General features: G+C 37.7%; 1 protein-coding gene across 4 annotated transcripts in view; it reads left to right on the top strand.

Annotated features, from left to right (window-relative positions):
- trpm6 (transient receptor potential cation channel, subfamily M, member 6) overlaps positions 1–25,763 on the top strand; it is a 92,582-nt gene that overhangs the window by 27,584 nt on the left and 39,235 nt on the right. For all 4 annotated transcript variants that reach the window (XM_031890874.1, XM_002940033.5, XM_031890880.1 and 1 more), the window contains 12 exons: positions 1,815–1,868; positions 4,464–4,604; positions 5,655–5,804; positions 7,258–7,532; positions 11,462–11,690; positions 12,826–12,981; positions 15,045–15,185; positions 15,506–15,634; positions 20,135–20,386; positions 21,470–21,644; positions 25,151–25,265; positions 25,524–25,723. In XM_031890874.1, the coding sequence (XP_031746734.1) occupies positions 1,815–1,868; positions 4,464–4,604; positions 5,655–5,804; positions 7,258–7,532; positions 11,462–11,690; positions 12,826–12,981; positions 15,045–15,185; positions 15,506–15,634; positions 20,135–20,386; positions 21,470–21,644; positions 25,151–25,265; positions 25,524–25,723 (2,017 nt within the window). The remainder of the gene's footprint in view (positions 1–1,814; positions 1,869–4,463; positions 4,605–5,654; positions 5,805–7,257; positions 7,533–11,461; positions 11,691–12,825; positions 12,982–15,044; positions 15,186–15,505; positions 15,635–20,134; positions 20,387–21,469; positions 21,645–25,150; positions 25,266–25,523; positions 25,724–25,763) is intronic.

The raw sequence follows: 25,763 nt of genomic DNA, 5'->3' as shown, positions 1-25,763 counted from the left end.
ATAATGGAGCTGAGGGGTTGTTGAACTACAACTAGTTGAAGTAGTGTTGTGCAATAGAGATAAATGGACGCCAGAGGATTCTTTATGAATGAACTGGATATTACTTTATTTGTCCAAGACAAAGGTAATCAGGGTTATCTATACTCACTTAATAGATGCAGAACAGTATGCAGTTATACAGTTGATGTAAAGTTGGATAAATAGCAGAAATATGATGCTCCCCTGTGTATCCCTTCTCATCAAGAGGATTGGGCAGGTAGAACAACAACAGTGTGATAGGTAGGAAAGCTCACCGGCATAGTCCCATGCTCTTTTGGAGGTTAGGGCAAGGCATATTTGCTAACCTATTTCCCTAGCACTTCTGTGTCCCTAATCTAAGGCCAGTAATGCCTGTTAGGAAGACTACTCCTTTGCTATTATCCTGGATGGAGCAAATGGCTGCTCTTTCTGTATAATTCTGTCTGAACTCACCACTTCTAGAGGGTGCTATGAAATATGCTGCTATACTGTCTTTTCCTCATTCACGGGGCCCTGTCCCCGACTTAATTTGGATGGATAGTGGCTTACTGGGCCGGATCTGAACCCAGGCTCGATGGAGCTCTGCTTCAGGTAGCAGATCAGCAGCCAAAGAGGAAAACACTTCCTTGTGCAAGACACTATATAGTCTGCCAAGGGGAGTGGTCAAATGAGCTAAACCTGCAAGGGATAGCTTTAGAAACTGTAACCTGAGTATAGGGGGGTCTGCCCTATAACAGTACAGATAAGGAAAAGTAGGGAAGTAAAGCCATAGGGAGCTTAACCCTATGGGTCCCTACACTACTATATAAATAAGCTGCTGTGTAGCCATGGGGGCAGTCATGCAAGCTGGAAAAAAGGAGAAAAGGCACAGGTTACATAGCAGATAACTAGTAGATAAGCCCCATATAATGGGGGTTTATCTGTTATCTGCTAAGTAACCTGTGCCTTTTCTCCTTTGAATGGCTGCCCCCATGGCTACACAGCAGCTTACTTATACAAACTATAGTAGTTTTTCTGAGGCAAACACACCAGTTGTAGCAATGCAGGGCAACAGTACATTATATTGTAATTACTTTTATACACTTTTATACACATTTTTTGGTGTTACTGTTCCTTTAAGGTTTTAATGGACTATGCAATCTAAAAATAAAATATTGTACTATATAACAATGTTACTGAAAGTGTTACTGCAAGGGATCACCATATTTAGTGGTGCAGTGTTTATAAACAGAGAATGCTTCACTCATTGATATCTGTATGTTTTCAAGTGGTGAATTACCTCAGTAGTTAGGTATTAGTCTTAAAAAAAATGTCTATACAGTACTTTATTGACCTTTTGCTTACATTTGTGGATCATCTGTTGTTTTAATAGCATAGGAACCAAATTGCCAACCAAAGTCAATTGGCACATTCCTATACCATTCCTATACCTAAGGTATCACTAATCATGCAGCACTTAAGTGCTCTTCTTTTCACTAAATTTGCCCTTAAACCGATGGCAGTCCAGCGGTTCTTACCTTAATGGATACTGAGGCAGTGATGTGGAGAGAGAACTACCACCTGGCAGTTCTGCCACTGAAGAGGGGGCAACTTTAGGGCAACTTTGTTGAAAAACATTGTGGTGCTGCAAATTCATAGTAAAAATTACAAATGACTTCTTAGACATGTTTTGCATCTCGCCTTCGAACACTTCTGGATTTCTAAAATATATTTGTACTGTATAATAATAGTACTGTTTATACATGCATAAATGCATTTATATATCAAAATTATTAGGTTTTCTTTTTCTTTTTCAGAAACAAGGCCCCACAAATCTGCTCCTACACCATTTAGTCAGAGATGTAAAACAGGTATGAGGATTTGGCAAAAAAAAGGCTCCCAGTATTCTTCCAGCAGCTTGATAGTGTCAATGAACATTCTATTCAAGTTAATAAATATGAGACTTATCTGACATTTGTATGTGTAGGCCCCAATTTATTTGCTTGGGCAACCCCCTTCTTCAAGTGCTCAGATACAGGTATTTCAAGGGTAAGCAATATACAAGACCCTCCCAATATATTATGTGATTATTAAGTGAACAGTGTATGTTACATAGGACATAATGTACATTTCATATAACCAAAAGGATACTTTTTTACCGCATTTTCAACCAAATCAAGATACTTTCGGAAGTAGTCCTTTTTTTAATTAAGTCCATGTCATAAAGCTTAAATAACCATAACAATCTTGTGCCACAAGGGAAAATATGCTTATATTAAAACAAAACGACTTAGAGAATAATAATACAAGTATGGGATCCAGTATCTGGAAACCCGTTATCCAGAAAGCTCCTGAATTACGGAAAGCCTTTCTCCCATAGACTCCATTTTAATCAAATAATTCAGATTTTTAAAATTGATTTCCTTTTTCCATGTAATAATAAAACAATATCTTGTATTTGCTCCAAACCAAGACATAATTAATCCTTGGTTTTGGATGAAAAACAATACTATTGTGTTTAATGACTGTTTAAGGAAAGACCCCTTATCTGGAATACCCTTGGTCCTGAGCATTCTGGATAATGGGTCCTATACCTGTACCTATAAATCCTATCATCACAGAGCATGTAATATATAATGTAATATATACAAGGCGTATGCATATTCAAAGAAGCAAGGATGTTTGATCTCTTCATACAGACCAGTTGGTGCCAAGGTATCAATCCACATAACCTCTTAATGTAACACCCTACCTAAATGACCTCCTCTTGTAGGAAAACTGAGAACCTCCAATACCATCCACCTAGTGGCCTTGGGGTTTGAACTGTATAGTGACTAGGGTGATTTATTTAAGCTTTTCCACATAACAGTTATTAATTGTTTGCCTTTGTTCACCTATACATGTTTTACTGGTCTCTTAGTTTTCTTTTAATACATAAGCTTTCCCTCAAGGACACGTAAACATATATATCACTGCTGGTATATTACACGTGGCAAGATCCCTTAGTCTTTTTTGAAATCCCTTAGAGTAGGGCTGTCCAACTGGAGGCCCATGGGGTAAAATCAGTCTTTTTTAAAATATCTGCTCTGCCTGTATCAACAATTCTGTCTTTAACATGATTTTTAATTTCAGTGTTCATATGAACCGCATTAAGTTCACTTTGAAAATTATAGTAAAGTACAGTTCCTTATTTGCTGGTACAAATCCAAAGATTGCTTTAAAGCCAGTTAGAGTATATAAAGAGATATTTACCAAAAGTCCCTTGCTGGCGCCTGGCAGCACTGGAGATACAGGTGACTCACTACTTCCTCCTCCTTCCCTGTGTGGATATAAATAATTAAGCACTAAATGTGTTTATGAATTGTGTGTTGCATGATGCTTTTAGTTTATGCCCTCTTTAGTGTTATAGGTATTGTTATTCACCAAGTTGTTACATTTGACAATTTTAACATAAAGCACATTTTCCCTTGTGGCACAAGAGGCATGGGTATGGATTGATCTTTAAGTCCTGACATGGACTTAATTAAGCACCATAAGTATTGCACATTTGCAGAATATGTGACTGCCATTTGGATTTTGTATTATTGGAATTATACAGTCCTTCTGTAAGCAGCAGGAATACCAAATAGAGCACCACCTGTATGTAAATATTTGGGTATACAGCTACATGCATGGACTTGTCCGTAGTTATGAATTAAAGACTGATGTGTGGGGGGCAAATCAATGGCATGTCCGACCAGTATCTGGCTGAGCATTAGCCAGATATGTATCAGGCAGGTTCCTCTCTGCAAAATTAAATCTAACCTGCACATCATGTGCGTACACAGTTTTGAATCTATTGCACACAAATTGTGATCACAAATCATTTGAGAAAACACTTATTCTGATCCATCACCTCTCTCTGGCCAAAATTAAAACAGAGGGAACACTGCTGAGGACCTCACTGATCCTTTAATGCAATCCTCACATGTTACATAGACCCCATTATGATTCAGTCATTGGCCCAGAGGCGAAATAATCAGATCAGCATAATCTGACCCACAAGCAGGTTGGCCAGATTGAGACAAGATCTGCTCATTTGATAATCTTATGTATATTTAGCTTTAGTCTTAGTGCATACAGGGTAGCTATTTTGGCTACCACATCTTTTTGCTGTCTAAAAATTGGGTGTAAAAAAAGTTGTCTCCCTCTAATGCACTTTTCATGCAAGAATTGACCAAAAATTTATTATCCCTGGAGAATGTTCGAACCTCCAAGCCAGTTTATTTAGTGGTGAACTGGCCTGCACTACCAGCATTTCCAACAAGGTCAGGTGTGTGCCCAAACTGAAAAGTTAAAAAGTTGAATATTCTGTTAATTGCCCTCTATGTGGAGGTTCTGCCATTATGTGAATAACTAAATAACATTTAAAAACAAATTCCATTATTAATAAAAATTAATCGGATACACTTCTTTTTTATCAATAGAGCAATCCTTCTCCAGATTACAGAATTTCCCTTATAGATGTGGGACTTGTAATCGAGTACTTGATTGGTGGAGCCTACCGAAGCAGTTATACAAGGAAAAGTTTCAGAGTCCTGTACAACAGTCTCTTCAGGAAGCATAAGGTATTTCATTAACCATGATAAGATAAAAAGGATACCCAATGTAATGCTGCTCTCTGCATTAAGTGCTGGATCAAAAATTCAGTGTTTAGTGCAAAGAGCAGGGTCAGGGGGTGCAGCCGAGCCCTGTCTTACTAACAGTCCTCGCCATTGTGGCCTGCACCCCTGATGCTCCCTTTGAATGACACAGAAGTTAGGGGACAGGTGTGAGGTGGAAGGCCTTCAAGTCTCCACCCACCCCTCTGTACTACTCAGTTCAAATGCAGTCAATGTTGTAACCATGGGGGAAACCACAGATCTCTTAAGTTTCGAAAAGGAGCACAGAGACCAATACTAGAAAGCTGTGCGCAAAGCACAAAGAAATGGGCGATTGCACCCTTTGTTTTTGCACTTTGCACGCTGTTTTCTAAGTGGTAAATGACCGCTATTATTTAGTCTTTACTACGTGCTACTTTAAGTTTATGGGCCACTTTTTCAGTCAGAGCTAATATATTTCAATCTTATAACCATTCTTATTTTCATTGTATAGGAACCTTTCCTTTTTCCCTTGGTTTGCAGTTTTTTTAGGATAAACTGTCTCTGCTTTATAGATAGCTAGGGTGGTAAAATAGAGAATACGACATGGTTATGCCAAGGAATTTGCTGACTAGACAGCGGTTGCTCCACCTCTTTGCATACACACACTGTACTTTATCATACTGTACACAATCAGTAAAAACATTTATTATGCTCCAATGGTCATTTACTATAGACCAAGAGTAGATGCAGAGCACTAAAGGGTGCAAAATTGTGCCATTTAGTGGTCATTCAGCAAGCACTTCTTCCTCCTGTCTACCTGCACTCTGCAGCATCATGGGGTGCAGACAAGATCTATAACCTGATTTCAACCAGTGCTGCAGATTCATTTTGATTATATGACTCCGATTGCTTGCTGCTTGGAGTATATAGCATAATGTTAAATGGCTCAATTTATTATAAAAAGGTGTAATAATAATAATAATTGTTCATTCCATATTAACTGATTACTTTTGCTGTTTCTGTTGGTTCTGGTAGAAATCTGTGCCCAGTTCCTCCAGCAGCCTTGCACAAAGTTTATCTCATCTTTCCATAAACCAGAGCAGCCAGATGAGCAGCAAGCTTGAATCGCCAGAGAGTACCTTGCATTCCCAATTTTTCCGAACAGCCCAACCTTGTAGACGCAAGGTAAGCCTTCTACTTTTTTTTACCTAGTTTGTTTATTTAGCTAGAATCAAGTTTAACCATTTATAATATGTTTAAATTCTTTCTAATACTTTTGGAATGCCTGCATACAGTATGCAGTTCTTTTTATATTCTTAGTTGCCTTTACTTTCTTATACAGGTATAGGACCTGTTATCCAGAATGCTCGGGACCAAGGGTATTCCGGATAAGGGGTCTTTCCGTAATTCGGATCTTCATACCTTAAGTCTACTAGAAAATCAATAAAACATTAATTAAATCCAATAGGATTGTTTTGCATCCAATAAGGATTAATTATATCTTAGTTAGGATCAAATACAAAGCACAGTTTTATTATTACAGAGAAAAAGGAAATCAATTTTAAAAATCCTAATTATTTGATTATAATGGAGTCTATGGGAGACAGGCTTTCCGTAATTCGGAGCTTTCTGGATAATGGGTTTCCGGATAAGGGGTCCGATACCTGTACTATGGTTTAGATGTGCCAACTTAAAGCAATCCAGAGAACAGCTGTGTTATGTCAAGCCAGGTGCAGAATTCTAATGCAAACTTCACACTGTACGCCTGGAACATCTGCTAAGTAAACAGAGTTAGGGAGATTTAGAAAAGATTTCACATTTAAAAATTATTTAAATATATTTAAAATGTGTAATTAAAGTCCAACTAATGCCTGTTAATAAGTAACTATGTACAACCAAACAAATTCATGTAAAATTGCTCAGAGTGCTTTTCTGCATCTTGTGTCACAATGAGCAATATAATTAAGCAGAGAAGCTTCAGAAGTTTTACCTGAAACAGTAAAATAACCTTCTGGTTGAGGAACAGAACAGCAGTGGACACTTTTTTTTTATAAATCCATGATATATTAGCAGTGTAAAACCGTTAATATCGTGAAAAGTGGAAAAGGAATTTAGGGACCATTGTCCCCATTCATTTATTGTAGTTTGTGCACTTACTTTTATAAAAGAACATGCTACCAGTGCAGCATTATGTCCCAGCATACAAATTTGTTGTGCTTTCCACCATTTGTAGTGAGGGCTAGTTTCAGAAATTGTGTGTGAGTGTGTGTGTGTGTGCGAACAAGCACAAATCTTGCCTGCTAGGTTGAAAGGGGCAGATTCAGATTTAATTTACCTTCAATTCATGCTAAATACAGAGACTAGACAATGAAAAAAATATATGACATTGAAACTGCTGCTGGTCAGACTTTGTGTAATACGGCACAATACTTTTTTTTATTATATCAGAATTCTCAATCATGCAATATTTTAGATTTAGTTTAAGAATAAAAAACTTTTGGTTTTTCTATCCTACATTGTTCTTGAAATCTCACCTTCACTGTAGTCCACCATTTACCTGTATGCTGTTGAAATACAGCCTTCTTCTTTTCTAAAACTGTCCATACTTTAATTTTAACTCATCTGTTATTACCCCAAGGACAAGACAACATGCCATCAAAAGTCAAAAAAGAAAGATGAAGTAACTTGCACAGAAGATAATGAACCAGTTGGCTTTATCTACCCTTACAATGACCTCTTGGTTTGGGCTGTACTGATGAAAAGACAGAAGATGGCTATGTTTTTTTGGCAACATGGAGAGGAGGCCATGGTCAAAGCAGTAATTGCCTGTAAGCTATATAGGGCCATGGCACATGAAGCTAAGCAGAGCACCATGGTGGATGACACTTCAGAAGAATTAAAGAAATATTCAAAGTATGAGCACAGCTTACTGTTCTTTGCTGTTATGATCTATATAAACATACATGTATTACATTTTAAATGCACCTTGTAATTGTAAAGAAAATATGCTTCAGCATCCTGTACAAATTTAAGAAAAAGCTTTAAGGTGGCCATACACGATACAATTACGATGTGTCTCATGACCATTGATCGAAGGAAAGATCTTTCACCAACTCTACTTATGTTAAGAGCTGAATCATCAGATATGCAGGTAAAAACAAACAAATTCTTTACCCCTATCTGGTGATTCAGCATTAGTGTTATAATGTTTGATGAGATGACCAATATCCAAGGCTTTTAACGATATTGTTTGCCTTGTCTTCCTTAGTTTCATATGATAATATTGGTGCATGTATGGCCACCTTTACCTTTTAAGTGGCAGAGACATATTGTCAACAAATGATCATGCTAGTAAAGGTGTCCACACAGGCCTGCTGGGCACATTCTCCAATCATTTAGCACACAGGCTTAGCAGACAGAGAGAGTGAGAAGTCACACACAGCTCAGGCTTCAAACCTAGCTCACAGCACTTTATCAGCTTGGCTGAGAAGGACATATATATCTTATAGTCTGGAGAAATAAATGACTGCAGCCTAGCAGAGGCACAGTCAGCTTCAGGTTTGTGTCTCATCTCATAAGTGTTTGGCCACTGGGTGGTGTATTGCTCTGTACACTAGGGCGCTGATTTACTAATCCAGGAATCCGAATCCGAAAATTCGGGCAAAATTCGGATTGGAAACGAACATTTTGCGACTTTTTCGTATTTTTTGCGATTTTTTCGTCGCCGTTACGACTTTTTCATAAATTGTCGCAACTTTTTCGTAGCCGTTACGACTAGCGCGAATTGTCGCAACTTTTTCGTAGCCGTTACGATTTGCTTGTATATTGTCACGACTTTTTCGTATTGAGTACTCGTAAACGGCGGGCAAAACTTTCAGACTTTGCATGATTTTGGAAGCCTCCCATAGGACTCAATGGCACTCTGCAGCTCCAACCTGGCCCAAGGAAAGTCACGATACTGAAGCTTGAATGAATCCGAAACTTTCGTACTCGGCGTGATGGCTACGAAAAAGTTGCGACAATTCGCGCAAGTCGTAACCCTACGAAAAAGTCGCGACAATTTATGAAAAAGTCGTAATGGTTACGATTTACAAAGAATCGCGAAATACCGATCATTACGAAAAAAACGCATTCGGATGCTTTTCGGACGTTCGTGGATTAGTAATTAGTTAGTGCCCCTAGGTGGTGCATTTTGTATAGCAGAGTCAGGCACAAAGGCACTGCACACATCTTTGACCCCAGACCAGCATGCAAGGAAAATGTATACTTTGGTATCCACAACAATCCCCAAATCCTTCTCAATTAAGGAGACCCCTAACACCCTACCATTGAATGCATGACTAGCAGTTATGATATTCTACCAAATTGCATAACTTTGCAATCAACATTGAACTTCATTTGCCCGTTTGATGCCTGTTTCTCCAATTTACTCAAATGCTCTGCAAAGTGGCAGCATCCAGTATGGAATTTATAGTTTTGCACAATTTAGTATGATCAGCAAAAATATAGACAGAGCCTACAATGCCAACCTCCAGGTCATTAATAGACAAGTTAAAAAGCAAAGGGCCAAGTTCATAACCCTGCAGTACTTCACTAACAACACTGGTCCCAATTAGAAATTCATTTATGACCACTTTTTGTAATCTATACTTCAGCCAGTTCTCTATCAAAGTACAAAAATCATGTTCCAGACCAATTTTCCTTAATCGGTAACCTTCTGTGTCGTCCTGTGTATCACATTCACTATGAGGTCCTGCCGACCTCATAGAAGGTAATCAGTTTAGTCTGGCAAGATCTATTATGCATAAAATCATACTGGCAGTATTGCTTTTTTGCAGTGTAAAAGTATTTTATCCCTTATCACCCCTTCCAAAATCTTTCTCAAAACTGATGTCAAACTAACAGGCCTATAGTTTTCAGGCTGAGAATAGTGAATATTGTACCTCCTATTGTAAAACACAAGGGTATTAGGAGTCATTGAGGAGTTCTATGACCATGTAAAGCATTAAGCTGTTAGCCTGTGGTTTTGCATAATGACCTTTTTAATCATGCAGTATTCAAATTAAGCTTGGAGGGGGTCTGAATGAAACAATACATATTAAAATATATAAACATCTAGCCTCGCAATTTATTTACATATTAGTACTTTTCACTACAATATACTGAGTATTTTATAATGTGAACTTCCCTCTGCATATTTACCTTAATCTGAATATTATATGGTAATATAATGCAAATCATTATAAAATCATAGTGATAGAATCAGTAATTTATTGTTCTTGCCTTTATTCTAAATATACTTAGTACAAAACACAATCTAAGCTTTTGATTAAAGAAAAACATTTAAGTCTTAGTATTTGGTGTGAAACATTATAATTTCTTGTATTATACTGTAATTTTATGCTTGCTGGGCTTTTCCTATTTTTTTAAAGATTTTAACCTGTGTTACCTCTGCTCTCAGATATTACATAGAGGATCAGTGTGCTTTTCTTTAAACAATTATCCTCCTTATTTGTTCACTAAGCCCTCATATCAGTCTCATAATTCAATTCTTTAACCTTATTATGGAAAGCTTCATCTGGGCACCCATGTGAAGCATCTCTACATTCACTCAAATAATTGACTTTATGTTAGGAACGGTTCCAAAAATTATGGCCTGTTCTAAAGGAAGTGAAAGTGCTGTTTAAAAGGAAACAAGAAGTGGCTCAAATACACAGGCCAGAAGTCAAAAGTAAGAGATCAAATCTAAGCAAGGTTGACTGGAACAGGCACTTAGGAAATCAGGTCAGCCTACATCCCAGTCTGAGATTCTAATGATCAAGCAACCAGTAACAGACGCTAGTTTATAAAAAGCCGTTGACTGCTGGATTGCTGACCTGCCCTAAAACCTTAAGTTGGAAGCATATGAGACAGGTTATAATGTAATAATGCATCACAATTTGTCAGCAGTTAACTTGAATCAGTCTAGTTCTTTAGAATAATGAAGGCAAATATCTGACTGGCTATTGTGGGAAAGTTGCCTTAAACCACAAAAAAAACTGCAGGTAACAGTTGTGGCTTCAACTTCTTCATCTGCCGATGAACCACCCAACATTATGTACTGGCAGAACCAACCAATATGCATTGCATATGGATATTGGTTAGGATCGGCAGGCTACCATACACTTACCAATAATTGTACAAAACTTTGTTTTATACAATATTATTGGTACGTATATGGGCAGCTTAAATTTTCCTAATTTTGAAACCAGCAACAAGTAATGGGGTTTCCTGAACCAAGTCCTGTATTGGTATCACTAATTACAGGTGGAATCTATTATCTGGAAACCCATTATCCAGATAGCGCCAAATTATGGGAAGGCCGTTTCAATAAATGTAAATCACAGTTTAAAAATGATTTTCTTTTCCGCTAATAATAAAATAGAACCTTATACTTTACTAAGCTGCATGAATCCAAATTGGTTACAGAACAATCCTGTTTATGTAATGTGTTTATGATTTTTCAGCAAGCTATGGAGAGCCAAATGTTTTGCTAACATTTAAAGTTTGCAGTTGATTTGCAGCTACAAATAAACCATTTCTTGGTAGCAAACTTCCTATTTTATATGAGAAAGATTTTCATTCTGTAATTCTATGGCGAGCCATGAAAGGCATATGTGTAAGAACTAAACCCATTGTATTCTATAAGTATATCTGTTATCTACCTATCATTTGTTTTAATGGAAATTGTGCATTTCTAAAAAATGGCTGTAGAGAATATTTCTTGGGTGCCACGGGAAGGTATTATAACTCTGTAATTAAGTAGTTATGTCTAATTATGTGTTTACTTTATATTTTTGTAGAGAATTTGGACAGCTTGCTTTGGACATACTTGAAAATGCTTTCAAAATGAATGAACAAATGGCCATGAAACTTTTAACATACCAGTTAAAGAACTGGAGTAATTCAACGTGCCTGAAATTAGCGGTTTCATCAACATTGCGGCCCTTTGTATCCCATACATGCACACAGATGTTACTGACAGACATGTGGATGGGTCGCCTGAAGATGCGGAAACACTCCTGGCTTAAAGTAATCCTTGAGTCTTGCATGTTTTAAACACTTGTAAATTAAACCCATATTGCTTATGAAGCTAGAACACAAAACTATTCACTATTTAATAAAGGCATTTAAAAATGAGGGCAAAACTAACCTTAGCCTACTTAATGCATACTTAATTACTATCTAATGCCAGGCAAATACCCCTTTTGCCTAATACACATCAAATGAAAAATGGTCTGAAGAAATATTGCATCATACAGTTACTGTTGGCAGCTATCTCTGTGGTATGTATCATACACCCAACTTTTACTCTGCCTGATATTGTGCACAGCCATGGTAGTTATTTAAGGATGAATACTCTATCCATTTATCCATACACTATCCATTTTTATTCTGGTTTTCCTACTCTGGACATGTGCATTGGGCACACTTTCCTTTTCAGCATGTAGAGCAGCTATGACTTTTGTTTGTAAGAGGCTTGCACACCACAATTTTAATGCAAATGGCAATGTTTTTTTTATCCACAATGCATCCCCCCCCCAGAATGGCAGCATAACAGTAGACACAAAATAACATGCAACTCAAGCATGAATTGCCAGTTCAGGCAAAAATTAATTTTTGCATAAGTCTTGGTACCACCAACTTTTGCACAAGATTTAGTAGGTGCAAGTCAGTTGTCTGTTTAGCCACAACACTCTTAGTGAACCTAGGAAGTAACACATCCTCATGTTAGATGTTAAATACAGTGCCCCCTTGCATCTGACTGCCCTGTAGTTTGCATCTAGCATTCGGCTGCTTAAAATTTATTAAAACAGGCTGACCAGTGCATTCACCTGGAGCAGAAGTTGTAAGGAGTATGTATAGGTGTAATCAACATTGTAAATAGTGTGTACAGTCATAGGAAATTTTGAACTTTACTCTGCATTTGGCACTTTACACGTGCATTTATAAATGAGTACTTTATATTTTTGGAAAGTTATATTTTCTAACCCATTGTACTGCAATGATTGATCATTCTGTTTTTGTTGTTTTAGTCATGGAAAAGAGCAAAATGCCAAGCAAAGACAGTACATATAAGAGAATTTCTACTTTGTATCTTAGCATCTCAGTCTGCCTTGTTATAACTTAATATGTAAGCTTCTGTTTTTACACTGTGCTTCAATAGGTCATTCTAGGAATATTGCTGCCACCCTTTGTCTTGATGTTGGAATTTAAGACCAAGGCAGAAATGTCCCATGTACCCCAGTCACTAGAGTTCCATCAGTTCTCACGGCTGTACGTTGACCCTCCATCACTGAGCACCAAAGAGGAACATATTACAGTGAGTTACATTTTTTAAAGGAAAACTATACCCCCAGAATGAATACTTAACCAACAGATAGTTTATTTTTTGTTAAGCGACCTATTAAAGAATCTCGCCAAACTAGAATATATATATATATATATATATATATATATATATCAGTAAATATTGCCATTTTACATCCATTCCCTTGATCCACCATGTAGTGATGGGCTGTGTGCTTCTTTAGAGATCACCTGACCAGAAATAATGCAGCTTTAACTGTTACAGAAGTGTGGAAGCAAAAGACAGAAATCTATTCATTAATTGGCTGATGTGGCCTAGCATGTATGTGTGCCTTGGTTTGTTTGTGTGCACTGTGAATCCTATGATCCCAGGAGGTGGCCCTTAATTCTTGCAATTTCTATTTAGGATTACCCAATCACACATACTGCTAAAAAAGTATTTTTATGAAAATGGTTTATTTAGATGAAGCAGGGTTTTACATATGAGCTTGTTTATGCAATATATTTTTATAGAGACCTACATTGTTTGGGGGTATAGGTTTTTTTTAAAGCTGTGAAGAAGTAAGCCCCAACTTAATGATCTAATCTATCTATCTATCTACCTACCTTTGAATATATTTTTAATATGATGTAGACATTGATATTCTTAGACAATTTGCAATTGGTCTTCATTTTTGATTTTTTTATGGCTTTTAGGTTATTTCGCTTTTTGTTCACCAGCTCTCTATTTGGTATATTAGCAGCTATCTGGTTGTTAGGGCCTTATTCACCCTATCCACTAGGCAGTGATTTAAAGGAGAAATGAGAATGTGTATAGGAGAGGGCATACATAGGAAAAGTGATAAAAAGTAGCAATAAATTGTGGCCTTACAGAGTCATTGGCTGCTGGTGTCAGTGACCCCCATTTGAAAATTCGAAATGGGAAGGCAAGTAATTAAAAAAAAATATATAAACTTCATGTTGGTTTGAAAAATGTGAAGTCACTGAATAAAATCTGATTGGCTGTTGGCTCCACACCCTTTTTCTAACCTTGGACCACAGTTATATAGTAAAAACTACTGTGCAAAGCTTGGGGACCCTGGTTTTAATAGGGTCTGAATGACAGCAATTGAAATTTCCCCACTAAAAGTCAACGAGTGACATCTGATTGGTGGTTGGTGGTTCCGCCCACATTTTCATGGAACTGCAGTTACCCAGCGACTAACTCTGCAAAGTTTAGGGACCCTAAGATTAATAGTTATAGAACGGCAGCAGCTTTTTGAACTACAGTCCCCCTGCTCTGCAAGGTTTAGGGACTCAGGCGTAAAAATTGTGGGACCGACATTTCACCATTGAAAGTAAATAGGTTAAATGTGATTGGCTGTTGGTGGCTCTGCTCACTTTTTCTAACTTTGAACCACAAATACCCAGTGACTAACTTTGCAAAGTTTAACAACCCTGGAATAAATTTCTTAAACAATGGCATCAGTTTAAATATATTTACTCCACCCACTTTTTGTACCATTGAATACGTAGTCATCCAGTGACTGACTGTGCAAAGTTTAGGAACCGTGGCATATATATTGTGAGAAAGGCAGCAGTATAAATATAAACCAATGAAATTCAATTGGTGAAATCTGATTGGATGCTGGTAGCGCTGCCAACTTTTTCTAACCTTTATTCTTAGTACCCCAGTGGCCACTAAGGCAAGACTGGTGTTAAAAGTGTGAGAATGGCAGCACTTTGAATTTCCCCATTTAAGTCAATTAAATAAATCTTATTTAAATAAATAAATCTGTTTGTGGCTCCACCCACTTTTTTTCAAACCTTGAATTATTGTTACCCAATGACTGACTCTGCAAAAACTGTGGCATAAATAGTAAAAGAATGGCAGCATTTTAAATTTAAACCAAAAAAATTCAATAGATGAAACTTGATTGGCTGTTGGTGGTTCCACCCACTTTCTCTTATTTGAAAAACCCCAGGTCCCAAGCATGCTGGATAATAAATCCTATACATGTATTAATATGATAAAAATAATTTAACATTTGTTTTCTAAGTCGTATTGTACCACTGACATAGAACTTCTTTCTTTAGGATTTTGATGCTGAAAGGGGATCAAAGCAGCCAGGAGAAGATCAAAATCAGAAGATCAGTAATGGTCTAGGAATCCTTCCGATAACCAGGAAAATTTGTGAATTTTATAGCGCTCCCATTGTCAAGTTCTGGTTCCACACTGTAAGTGAATTCTTAGGAGGTAATTTACTAAGGTGGCAAAATGGTGCTTGGCACAGTTACTATATTAACTGAGAGCTTACCTCTTTACACCAGGTAAGTAACAGTATTCTTGCATATTAATATGTGGGCTACTAAACTCTGTGCATTTGCTGGTAATATTCCCAGATAGTGGTTTAAAACAGCAGGATTCTAGGGAATCATGCAGAAAATCAAATTTTTTTGAGCAATACTTCCATTCTAAATTATATTAATAGAAGAAAATATATTTCAGTGCAGTTGTGTGTTTAATGATTTAGATAACTGTGCTTTGTTCTGTGCAGATGGTGTACTTGGCATTCCTCATGCTTTTCACATACACGGTGCTGGTAAAGATGGACCCACAGCCCAGTGTCCAAGAGTGGTGTGTAATAATTTATATATTCACTACGGCAGTTGAAAAAGTCAGGGAGGTGAGTTCTCAGATTTTCATTTTATATACTAGTCCAGCCAACTGCCATCATCTACATCTTATGGTCTTGATATTGGAATATATAATTATATTATTTCTTAGTGGCATTAAACTATTTTATTCCTATGGCCACACCAACATTCAAGCATGGCAGCACAGGTGTCTGGCATTACCTGTGGTTTTTATGGAAATGTTGGAAGGCATACACTTAGCTTAGGGCTCAGAACAGCCTTTCACAATGCCCACCACATGTGCTTCTTGTTTAGCTAAACTGAAACAGCCTGACACGGCAAGTACAGGTGGTTCTTGCCATAAAAACATGCATTGTAGCATTGAAGAAGCAGCATGATACATAATGAACTGGGGACAGTGGAGGGAAAGTCAAAGGAAACCAAGTGTAAAGCCATACACAAATTAGCTTGATTGGCAATGTCACCCAAAATCAGGCTGATCCAATTCTTACCCCTAGGACCTATGGAGACCCATCAGGTGCTGACTTGCCTGATCAGGGCCAATAAGTTGGCAACTCGGTCTGAACAGCCCGTGTATGGTTACTTTAATGGAGAAGGAAAGGCAAAGTCACTTGGGGGTGCCAAAATGTTAGGCACCCCCAAGTGACTTTAATCGCTTTCTCCTAACAGGGGCTGGTGCCCCTGTTAGGAGAAAACTGCACCAGCCCGGGGTACCTGTAGCGAACGCTTCCTCCTTCCTACTCGCGCTGCTACTGTTTGTCCGGGACAGGCGCATGCGCAGTAGAGTGAAAAGCCGACTTCTCTGTTAAAGTTCGGCTTTTCACTCTACTGCACATGCGTGCGCAGCGATACAGGAAGAAGGAAGCGATCGCTGCTACCCTGGGCTGGTGCTGTTCTCTCTGAACAGGGACACCAGCCCGGGGTAAAAGGTAGGCTATTGAAGTCACTTGGGGGTGCCTAACATTTTGGCACCCCCAAGTGACTTTGACTTTCCATTGAGAGTAAGCAAGGGCAGCTAAGGAACAGCATTGGTGCTCTTTGTGATAACATTTGTGTGGAACAGTGGAGCCAGCAAAGATATACTGAGGATAGAGGTTAGGCTATGGGCACATGAGGTGTTTTCTCCACCTGTGTTGAAACACAGGTGGGAGAAATGGCCTATCGGCTCCCTTCTGCTCCATGATCCAAATGCACTGACATGCAAGGCATTAGTCTGTCAGTGCATGCAAAGCAGATTTTGACTCATAGGGGCACATTTACTAAGCAATTATGAGATAAAGTCGGATTTTTTCTTACATCTAGATAATTTCGAGATTTGCAAGTGGATTTTCACCAGAACTCAATTTTTTCGTTATTATTCCCAGAATTTTTTTTTTTCTAAAATAACTCCCATAATTTGATAATTAATAATGTCTAGTTAACTTTTTTTTGTAAAATAAAAATTTGACAGGTTTGATCTGCTGAGTACCATTGAGTCCTATGGTGGCTTAGAATAGTAGAGGAATAGAATAGTCAGTGACAGCCTGTCCTTCAAGGACAAGTTAATCCCCTCATTGTTTTCAGTTTCACCCAGGGACAAATTTTTTTTTGACTAAATATCACTCCCATTTTACTAAATTTGGTTTTGAGGGTTGTTTTATGTGTTATTACAGTTTTTCTAAAAAGGTGAAACTGCCCTTTAGGGTGAAGACACAAGGAGCTATTTAGTAACAGCTACTTGTCACGGCTACTTAACAACAGAAAATCACCTGCCATAGACAATACTCGGCCAAAACCCACATAGAGACAATTATCAGTAAATGATCAGCATTGTCTATTTTAGTAGCCACTACAAGTAGCTGCTACTAGTAGCACTCTAAAGTGTTAGTTCCCCCAAGAGACCTGTTAAGCTTATTAGTTATAATTGTATCTAAGTGCAGGTGTAGCTGTTAAAAGAGGGACTGTCCTGCGAAAATCGGGACAGTTGGGAGGTATGCACCTGGGTTTATACTTGGTACAGGGCTCCTGTACATCCTAGCTCTATGTATGCTGTGCCTTGTGTCGCAATGAAAGGCAAAGCAGGTGCATTTGCACCAGGCCAAAGTAACATAGGTGTTTTATTTATGCCATTTTTTATGCATCCAGTTCTGAAAATGTTTTAGCACCTAGCATTGCACCCTTAAATAGTAAATGAGGTCAGCTGTCACCTATTACTTTTGGGTAACTTCATTTTTGGGCAGGGCCCTCTTTACCTCTTTCATCAGTTATCGGTTGTTGGGTTTTTTTGTATGTAATCAGTATATTTATTGTACAGACTCATTTATTGTACAGCACTGCAGAATATGTTGGTGCTTTACAAATATGTGATAATAATAATTAATAATACCTTAGCTGAGGCAAATTCACTGGTAGCTTCCACTCATGTATAAATACAAATATATATATATATATATATATATATATATACATACACAAAAAACTAATTCTAAGGGAAACAAAGAAAGCTAAAGTGCCTTTATATTAGATTTGTATATTTTTATTTTATATTTTTCCCTTTTACAATACTGTTAAGATTACATTTTTGCAGCATCAACACATTTTGCTTTTTTCACATGAAAAATACCTTTATTTATAAACATTCTAAGACCAAAAGTATAACACTGTATTTTATCTTCCTATATTTTTGTGTTTGAAAGATGCATTTATCTGAATGGAATATTATTTGTAATTAGCTGTGTTTAACTTGTTTGCCAGCAGTAATTTTTACTTGTTATGTATTATCATGCGAACAAGTTAATTTGAGATCATATCAGGTAATTGCAGCAGCACGTCACTGCAGCAATTCTCCCATATTAGCGAGTTATCAATTGGATCTAGCCGAGAGTAATTGCTTATGCTATAATGCACAGCGTGCTTTTTCAGCACTTCAAGGAGCTTAACCTTACATGCATGCTCAGTGGAGCCGAAACATGCCTTGGGGGAACAATCATGTTTACGCTGTCAGCTTGCTCACTAAAATTAGTTATTGAAAAAAGGTGTCCACATTGCTGAGAAAAATGCAAGCATATACACTCAGTTTATTTAAGGAACAAATGTTTTATTTTTTTTTAAAATATATATCTGTTTTACGTAATGGTAAAGAAATTGTGTTTTAAAGGCAGCCTTTTTTAATATTATATTCCCTTGGCCCCTCCTAGTGGCCACAAGTTCACCCAGGAGATTTGCTGAAAAATGAGCTCTTACAACAACAGCCACATTATCATCAAATATATGCAGGCATTTTCTTCGCCTGGTTATTCCCAGAAACAGTGCCCCCATTATCTTTTTTTATTTTGATAATTGAGTACTGTGCAGTGGTTGTTTCATACAACTGTTCTTCATTTGTCCCTAACTAAAACCAATATTGTTAAACATAGTGTTGTTCCATATTAATTAGTAAGTAATTATTAAGGTCACAGAGCTTGGTGCCAGATTTTACACACACAGCAAACACCTTTCTGCCGCTGAACTGACTGTTGTACAGGATTGGGACCCGTTATCCAGAATGCTCGAGACCTGGGGTTTTCTCAATAATGGGATCTTTCCATTATTTGGACCTCCATACTTTGCCTGTACATTAAATTAACCCAATAGGATTGTTTTTGCCTCCAATAAGAATTAATTATATCTTAGCTGGGATCAAGTACAAAGTACTGTTCATTATTACAAGGAAAAAGGAAATCATTTTTAAAAATAAGAATTATTTGCGTAAAATGCAGTCTTAAAATGAAGTCTGGATAGGGGGTGTACAGATAATGGATCCTATACCTGTACCACATATAAGCTCATGGCAGTGCACCTTTCCTACAAAACCTAATATGAGCATAAGACAATAAATCAGTACGCATGTCAAACTTATGACAGGGCCAGCCACACTTCATCTGAGAAGCTGATATAAATGGTCTATTCAGAAAATACACAGTACCGTGGACAAAAATCGAACGTTAACCAAAATGCCTCTGCTCATTTCTGATCAAGTAAAAAGTAACACTGGAATAATTGTTTTCTAAAATGTTAAAATGCCGTGTTGAAAACCACATTTGATTGGGATGTAGCTAAAGAGGAAACTGGGCAGTGTAGTAAAAAGGGTACTGAAGCAAAAAGATAGATAGTTTTGACATTCTCAGCTCTCTTTGTCAGTGGCTGTTAATCCTTCAGCTCCTCGTGTGCCTTGGACCTTTGAATGAGGGCTAGCATGTCACTTGTGTTTGCTTTTCAATAGAAAACATTTGCTACCAGTTCCATGCAGCTTGGAAACGTCAGCTACTTTGCAGACAGCACGCAGTCAAGTATCAACTTGGAGCAGCTTGTGTTTAGCACTGAAAGTGCAAAAATTGTGGTTCATATGGCAGTAAAACCCCTTTCCCTTATGTCAAATATTACACTAACATTAGCATATTTGCAAAAAATAATAATAAACATAAAGAGAGACAAATATAGGAGGCTGCTTTGGTATTTTGATACATGTTGCTGAATGTACCATAACATATTGCTTTTTCTTCTGTCTTTAGGTATTTGTGTCAGAACCTGGAAAGTTCAGTCAAAAAGTAAAAGTTTGGATCAATGAGTACTGGAATCTTACAGATTCTATTGCAATTTTCTTGTTTTTTATTGGTTTCGGCTTGCGCTGGCCCGACCCTCCGTTTCAAACAGCAGGGCGCATAATATATTGCCTGGACATAATATTTTGGTATGTGCGACTTTTAGACTTCTTTGCAGTGAACCAGCAAGCAGGCCCTTACATTACAATGCTTGGAAAAATGGTATGTATGCAGACTCTAATTTAATCTTCAAATTAGGATTACTTTTTATTAGTGTAAAAAAGCTGTAAACTATTATTGTGCCCTGAACATTGGTGGCAGCACCCCAATTAGATTTTTGTACCCGTTTTGTCTCAAGACATGTTTCTGTCTCTTACACAGCTTCAGTGTCTTAACTGGGAAACTCACATTATTTCACATTATTTCTACTCTTCCCCCACCTTCCATACTCCCTTGCCTTTTTTTCCATTAAATTCTCTTTCTCGTTCTCTTCATCCTAACAACTCCTTTGTTCAAATAATCCTTCCTCATGTCTTTTTGACTTATTCTTTCTCTAGTTATGCTTTGGTCATTTCATGCTTTCAACCTGCTTTTCATAAATATTATCCTTTTACTTTGAGCCGCCATTTTGCGATGGTCTGTGTGCTTCCTTAAGAGATCACCTGACAGGAAATAATGCAGCTCTCACTGTAACAGGAAGAAGTTTTTTGTCCTAGCATTCATGTGGGCCTTGATTTGTTTGTGTGCACCGTGAATCATTTGATCCCAAGGGGTGGCCCTCAGTACCTAAAATGGAAATTTTCTATTTAGGATTACCCAATGGCATATACTACAAAAATATATATTTATGAAAATGGTTTATTTAGATGAAGCAGGTCTTTACATATGAGCTTTTTTATGCAATATATTTTATAGAGACCTGCATTGTTCAGCGTATAGTTTTTGCACTGAAAATACAAATTATGCTAATATGATCATTAGCCATATATCCAAATGAAAACCCAGAGCAGATTAGAAGTTGAATATATGTCAATTTTTGTCCCTCACAATCCACAATATAGGTAATAATTGGCTAACAGTAGCTTCTAAAGGCAAGGTTGCAAAAATGTGATACCCATGTAATGAAGCAAGGTTCAAATCTGTCTGTCAGTTTGTCTATGTCTATTTTTACTTAGTGAATATAAATTAATAAAATGCTCCACTACTTCTAATTATTCATACTTCTTTTATTTATTAATATAAAATACATACAATTATGTATTATTTCAATGATATTTTACATATATATATATATGTTATTTTCAGACATCCAACATGTTTGGTATTGTGATTATAATGGCAATTGTTCTGTTGGCATTTGGGGTGTCCCGGAAAGCAATTCTGTCTCCCGATCACCCTCCTTCTTGGACTCTTGCTCGTGATATAGTGTTTCAGCCATACTGGATGATGTTTGGGGAAGTATATGCTGGGGAAATTGATGGTAAGCTAAAGCCTTGGTTATGAAATGTTAAAAGTTCTGGAAACCTTTTATCTAGAAAGTTCCACAGACTCCATTTTAATCAAATAATGCACTTTAAAAAAAAAATGATTTCCTATTTCTCTGCAATAATAAAACAGTACACTGTACTTGATCCCAACTAAGATATAATTAATCTATATTGATGGCAAAACAATCCTATTGGGCTTATTTATTGTTAAAAATCATTTTTTATTAGTCTTAATATATGGAGATCCAAATTACAGAAAGATGCCCTTTTCTGTAAAACACCTGGTGCTCAGCATTCTGGATTCTGGTCCCATACCTGTATTTGAAATAAATATGTTTTGAAAACACCATATAAGCTTTTAATAATATTGTTTACCAGTTCCATAAGATTAAGACAATGCATTTTTACTAGATTTGTACCTTATATTTGCCTGGGAACCATGTTAAATAATTCCACCATCATTTGATATTATCATAAGTTTGACAACTCACAAAACATTAGAATTAGAGAAAGCAGCATTTGACTGCTGACATATTTATGAACCCAAAGCAATCCCCTACAACCTGTCCAATCAGATAAGGATTGGATCACATAGAAAATGTGGCCAAGAACTACATTGGATACAGCCTGCAGCCAACGGCTTTGTGTGGGCTCTTCATGTGATCTGATCATTGGTTGAATGACTGAATGTTTGACTCTTCATAATTAGACCATCAAACAAACAAATGGATATTTCTCTGTACAGTTAGCATCCAGTCTAGACATGGACAGAAAGATGTACAATCAGGGCAGAATAGAAGTGCATATAAAGCACAACTTACAGTACTTGGCCTTCCAAAATAATTACCCTTCCAGAACCAGATTGTTGACCTTGCAGGCCCACCCACCCACAAGTGTATGCCCCAATCATTTGTGGGCCCATCCCTCTCCTAACGGACTAAAGAGAGCAGGGTGGCAATGAAATGCTGGAGTGTTTTTACTTATTTTACTTACATCAGCTTGTCTGACCTGTAGCCCTGGCTAAACTAGAGCCCTCAGTTTTAGTAACCCTAGGATACTAAAGATTGCAGTAAAACATGCCTCTGTTTGCCTAATTGTTCATCGCTCTGTTGATGTGTGCGCTGCAGTCTGTCCTGAGTTTACACCAATAGGTTCTCTCCCATCAAGGAGCTTCCATAGACTTATTAAAGATGCACCCAGCACCAGTTTGAGCTTAAGCTGCAGGTCTTTTTGCCAGAATGGAGCTCAAGGAGCAACACCTTCCTATGAATACTATGCTGTTTGCTTTTGGCACAGCTGTACTCATGAGGAGTTGGCATTGTGGGGGATATGGGAATCCCCTATGTTCACCCACATGCTGAATTCATTGCAAAATAGGGTGCAAATGCTCTGTGGATGGGTCCTAATGAGCACAATTTTTTCTTAATGATCTGGCAGTTTCGCCTATGGGATTGATCATTGAATGTCTTCTACCACTTAGCCACTTCAAATGCCAGTTTGTCCAGATTACCGTGACTCATATAATCATATACAGTGGAGGAAATAATTATTTGACCCCTCACTGATTTTGTAAGTTTGTCCAATGACAAAGAAATGAAAAGTCTCAGAACAGTATCATTTCAATGGTAGGTTTATTTTAACAGTGGCAGATAGCACATCAAAAGGAAAATCAAAAAAATAACTTTAAATAAAAGATAGCAACTGATTTGCATTTCATTGAGTGAAATAAGTTTTTGAACCCTCTAACAAAAAAAGACTTAATACTTAGTGGAAAAACCCTTGTTTGCAAGCACAGAGGTCAAACGTTTCTTGTAATTGATGACCAAGTTTGCGCACATTTTAGGAGGAATGTTGGTCCCACTCCTCTTTGCAGATCATCTCTAAATCCCTAAGGTTTCGAGGCTGTCTCTGTGCAACTCTGAGCTTGAGCTCCCTCCATAGGTTTTCTATTGGATTAAGGTCCGGAGACTGACTAGGCCACTCCATGACCTTAATGTGCTTCTTCTTGAGCCACTCCTTTGTTGCCTTTGCTGTATGTTTTGGGTCATTGTCGTGCTGGAACACCCATCCACGACCCATTTTCAGTTTCCTGGCAGAGGGAAGGAGGTTGTCGTTCAGGATTTCACGATACATGGCTCCGTCCATTTTCCCGTTAATGCGAATAAGTTGTCCTGTGCCCTTAGCAGAAAAACACCCCCAAAGCAAAATGTTTCCACCCCCATGCTTGACGGTGGGGACGGTGTTTTGGGGGTCATAGGCAGCATTTTTCTTCCTCCAAACACAGCAAGTTGAGTTAATGCCAAAGAGCTCTATTTTGGTCTCATCAGACCACAGCACCTTCTCCCAGTCACTCACAGAATCATTCAGGTGTTCAATGGCAAACTTCAGACGGGCCTGCACATGTGCCTTCTTGAGCAGGGGGACCTTGCGAGCCCTGCAGGATTTTAATCCATTGCGGTGTAATGTGTTTCTAATGGTTTTCTTGGTGACTGTGGTCCCTGCTAATTTGAGGTCATTAACTAACTCCTCCCGTGTAGTTCTAGGATGCTTTTTCACCTTTCTCAGAATCATTGACACCCCACAAGGTGAGATCTTGCGTGGAGCCCCAGAGCGAGGTCGATTGATGGTCATTTTGTGCTCCTTCCATTTTCAAACAATCGCACCAACAGTTGTCACCTTCTCTCCCAGCTTCTTGCTAATGGTTTTGTAGCCCATTCCAGCCTTGTGCAGGTCTACAATTTTGTCTCTGACATCCTTGGACAGCTCTTTGGTCTTTCCCATGTTGGAGAGTTTGGAGTCTGCTTGATTGATTGATTCTGTGGACAGGTGTCTTTTAAACAGGTGACTAGTTAAGACAGATGTCCTTAATGAGGTTGACTAATTGAGTAGAAGTGTCTAACCCCTCTGTGGGAGCCAGAACTCTTAATGGTTGGTAGGGGTTCAAAAACTTATTTCACTCAATGAAATGCAAATCAGTTGCTATCTTTTATTTAAAGTTATTTTTTCGATTTTCCTTTTGATGTGCTATCTGCCACTGTTAAAATAAACCTACCATTGAAATGATACTGTTCTGAGACTTTTCATTTCTTTGTCATTGGACAAACTTACAAAATCAGTGAGGGGTCAAATAATTATTTCCTCCACTGTATATTACAGGGCAATCGAAGTTTAGGGTCACAATTAATGCAGGACTCTAGTTCCAGACAGCAATGGGTCACCATAAACCTAGGATTATCCCTTCTAATGCCACTAGATGTCCTAGGGGGAATAGGAATTCAAATGTATGGTGGAGGGGATTTTTAACCACACATTTAAATGCTGTAAGAATTGGTCTTTATTATGCTGGGCAGTTATTTGAATGGTTCTGTTGATGCTCTAATTAACCACTATTGCGAATACTTACTATGCCACCTATTGGCTCTTCTTGGGGACACTGCTGTTTCCTTTTACTGAAAGAGCATAGCTCATAGTTCTTGTTAACAGTATTATTTCTTTAAAGCCTGTGAAGAAGATCCAGATTGCCCTCCTGGTTCCTTCATCACCCCATTCCTTCAAGCTGTGTATCTCTTTGTGCAGTATATCATCATGGTCAACCTGCTTATTTCTCTGTTTAAGTAAGTGCCAGTCATATATTAATACATATGTATAGCAGAACTATAATGGGGAAAGTTTTAGAAATTAAGGTATATGTCGCTATTTATTGCAGTGGTATAAATTTGAGTCTACAATAGAAAATAAGCCCTGTAGTGAACATTATTTGAAATATGAAATAATGGTATATGGGTTAGTTACAGAATAGTTAATTTTTATATGAAATATGTAAAAGTCTATATTTTGCCTGATCCAGCATTTCCATGTTGATATTTTTTCAGTAATGTCTACAGGGTATTAAACTCTGTCTCTCACAAACTTTGGAAATACAATCGATATCGATATATAATGACATACTACGAGAAGCCATGGCTACCTCCACCCCTGATATTCCTTAGTCATATATATATACTTATCAATCGCCTTTGTCATCACCGATCTCACAGTGAGTTTGACCCAGAGGAAACTGACATGGGACTGAGTAAGTACAAAGCTAAAATCAATTTGACAAACCAAAACTC

Source organism: Xenopus tropicalis, chromosome 1 (genome assembly GCF_000004195.4).
Source record: "Xenopus tropicalis strain Nigerian chromosome 1, UCB_Xtro_10.0, whole genome shotgun sequence".
NCBI classification, from domain to species: Eukaryota; Metazoa; Chordata; class Amphibia; order Anura; family Pipidae; genus Xenopus; species Xenopus tropicalis.
Note: the sequence above shows the minus strand (reverse complement) of the source record. Positions and strands in the feature narration are given on the sequence as shown.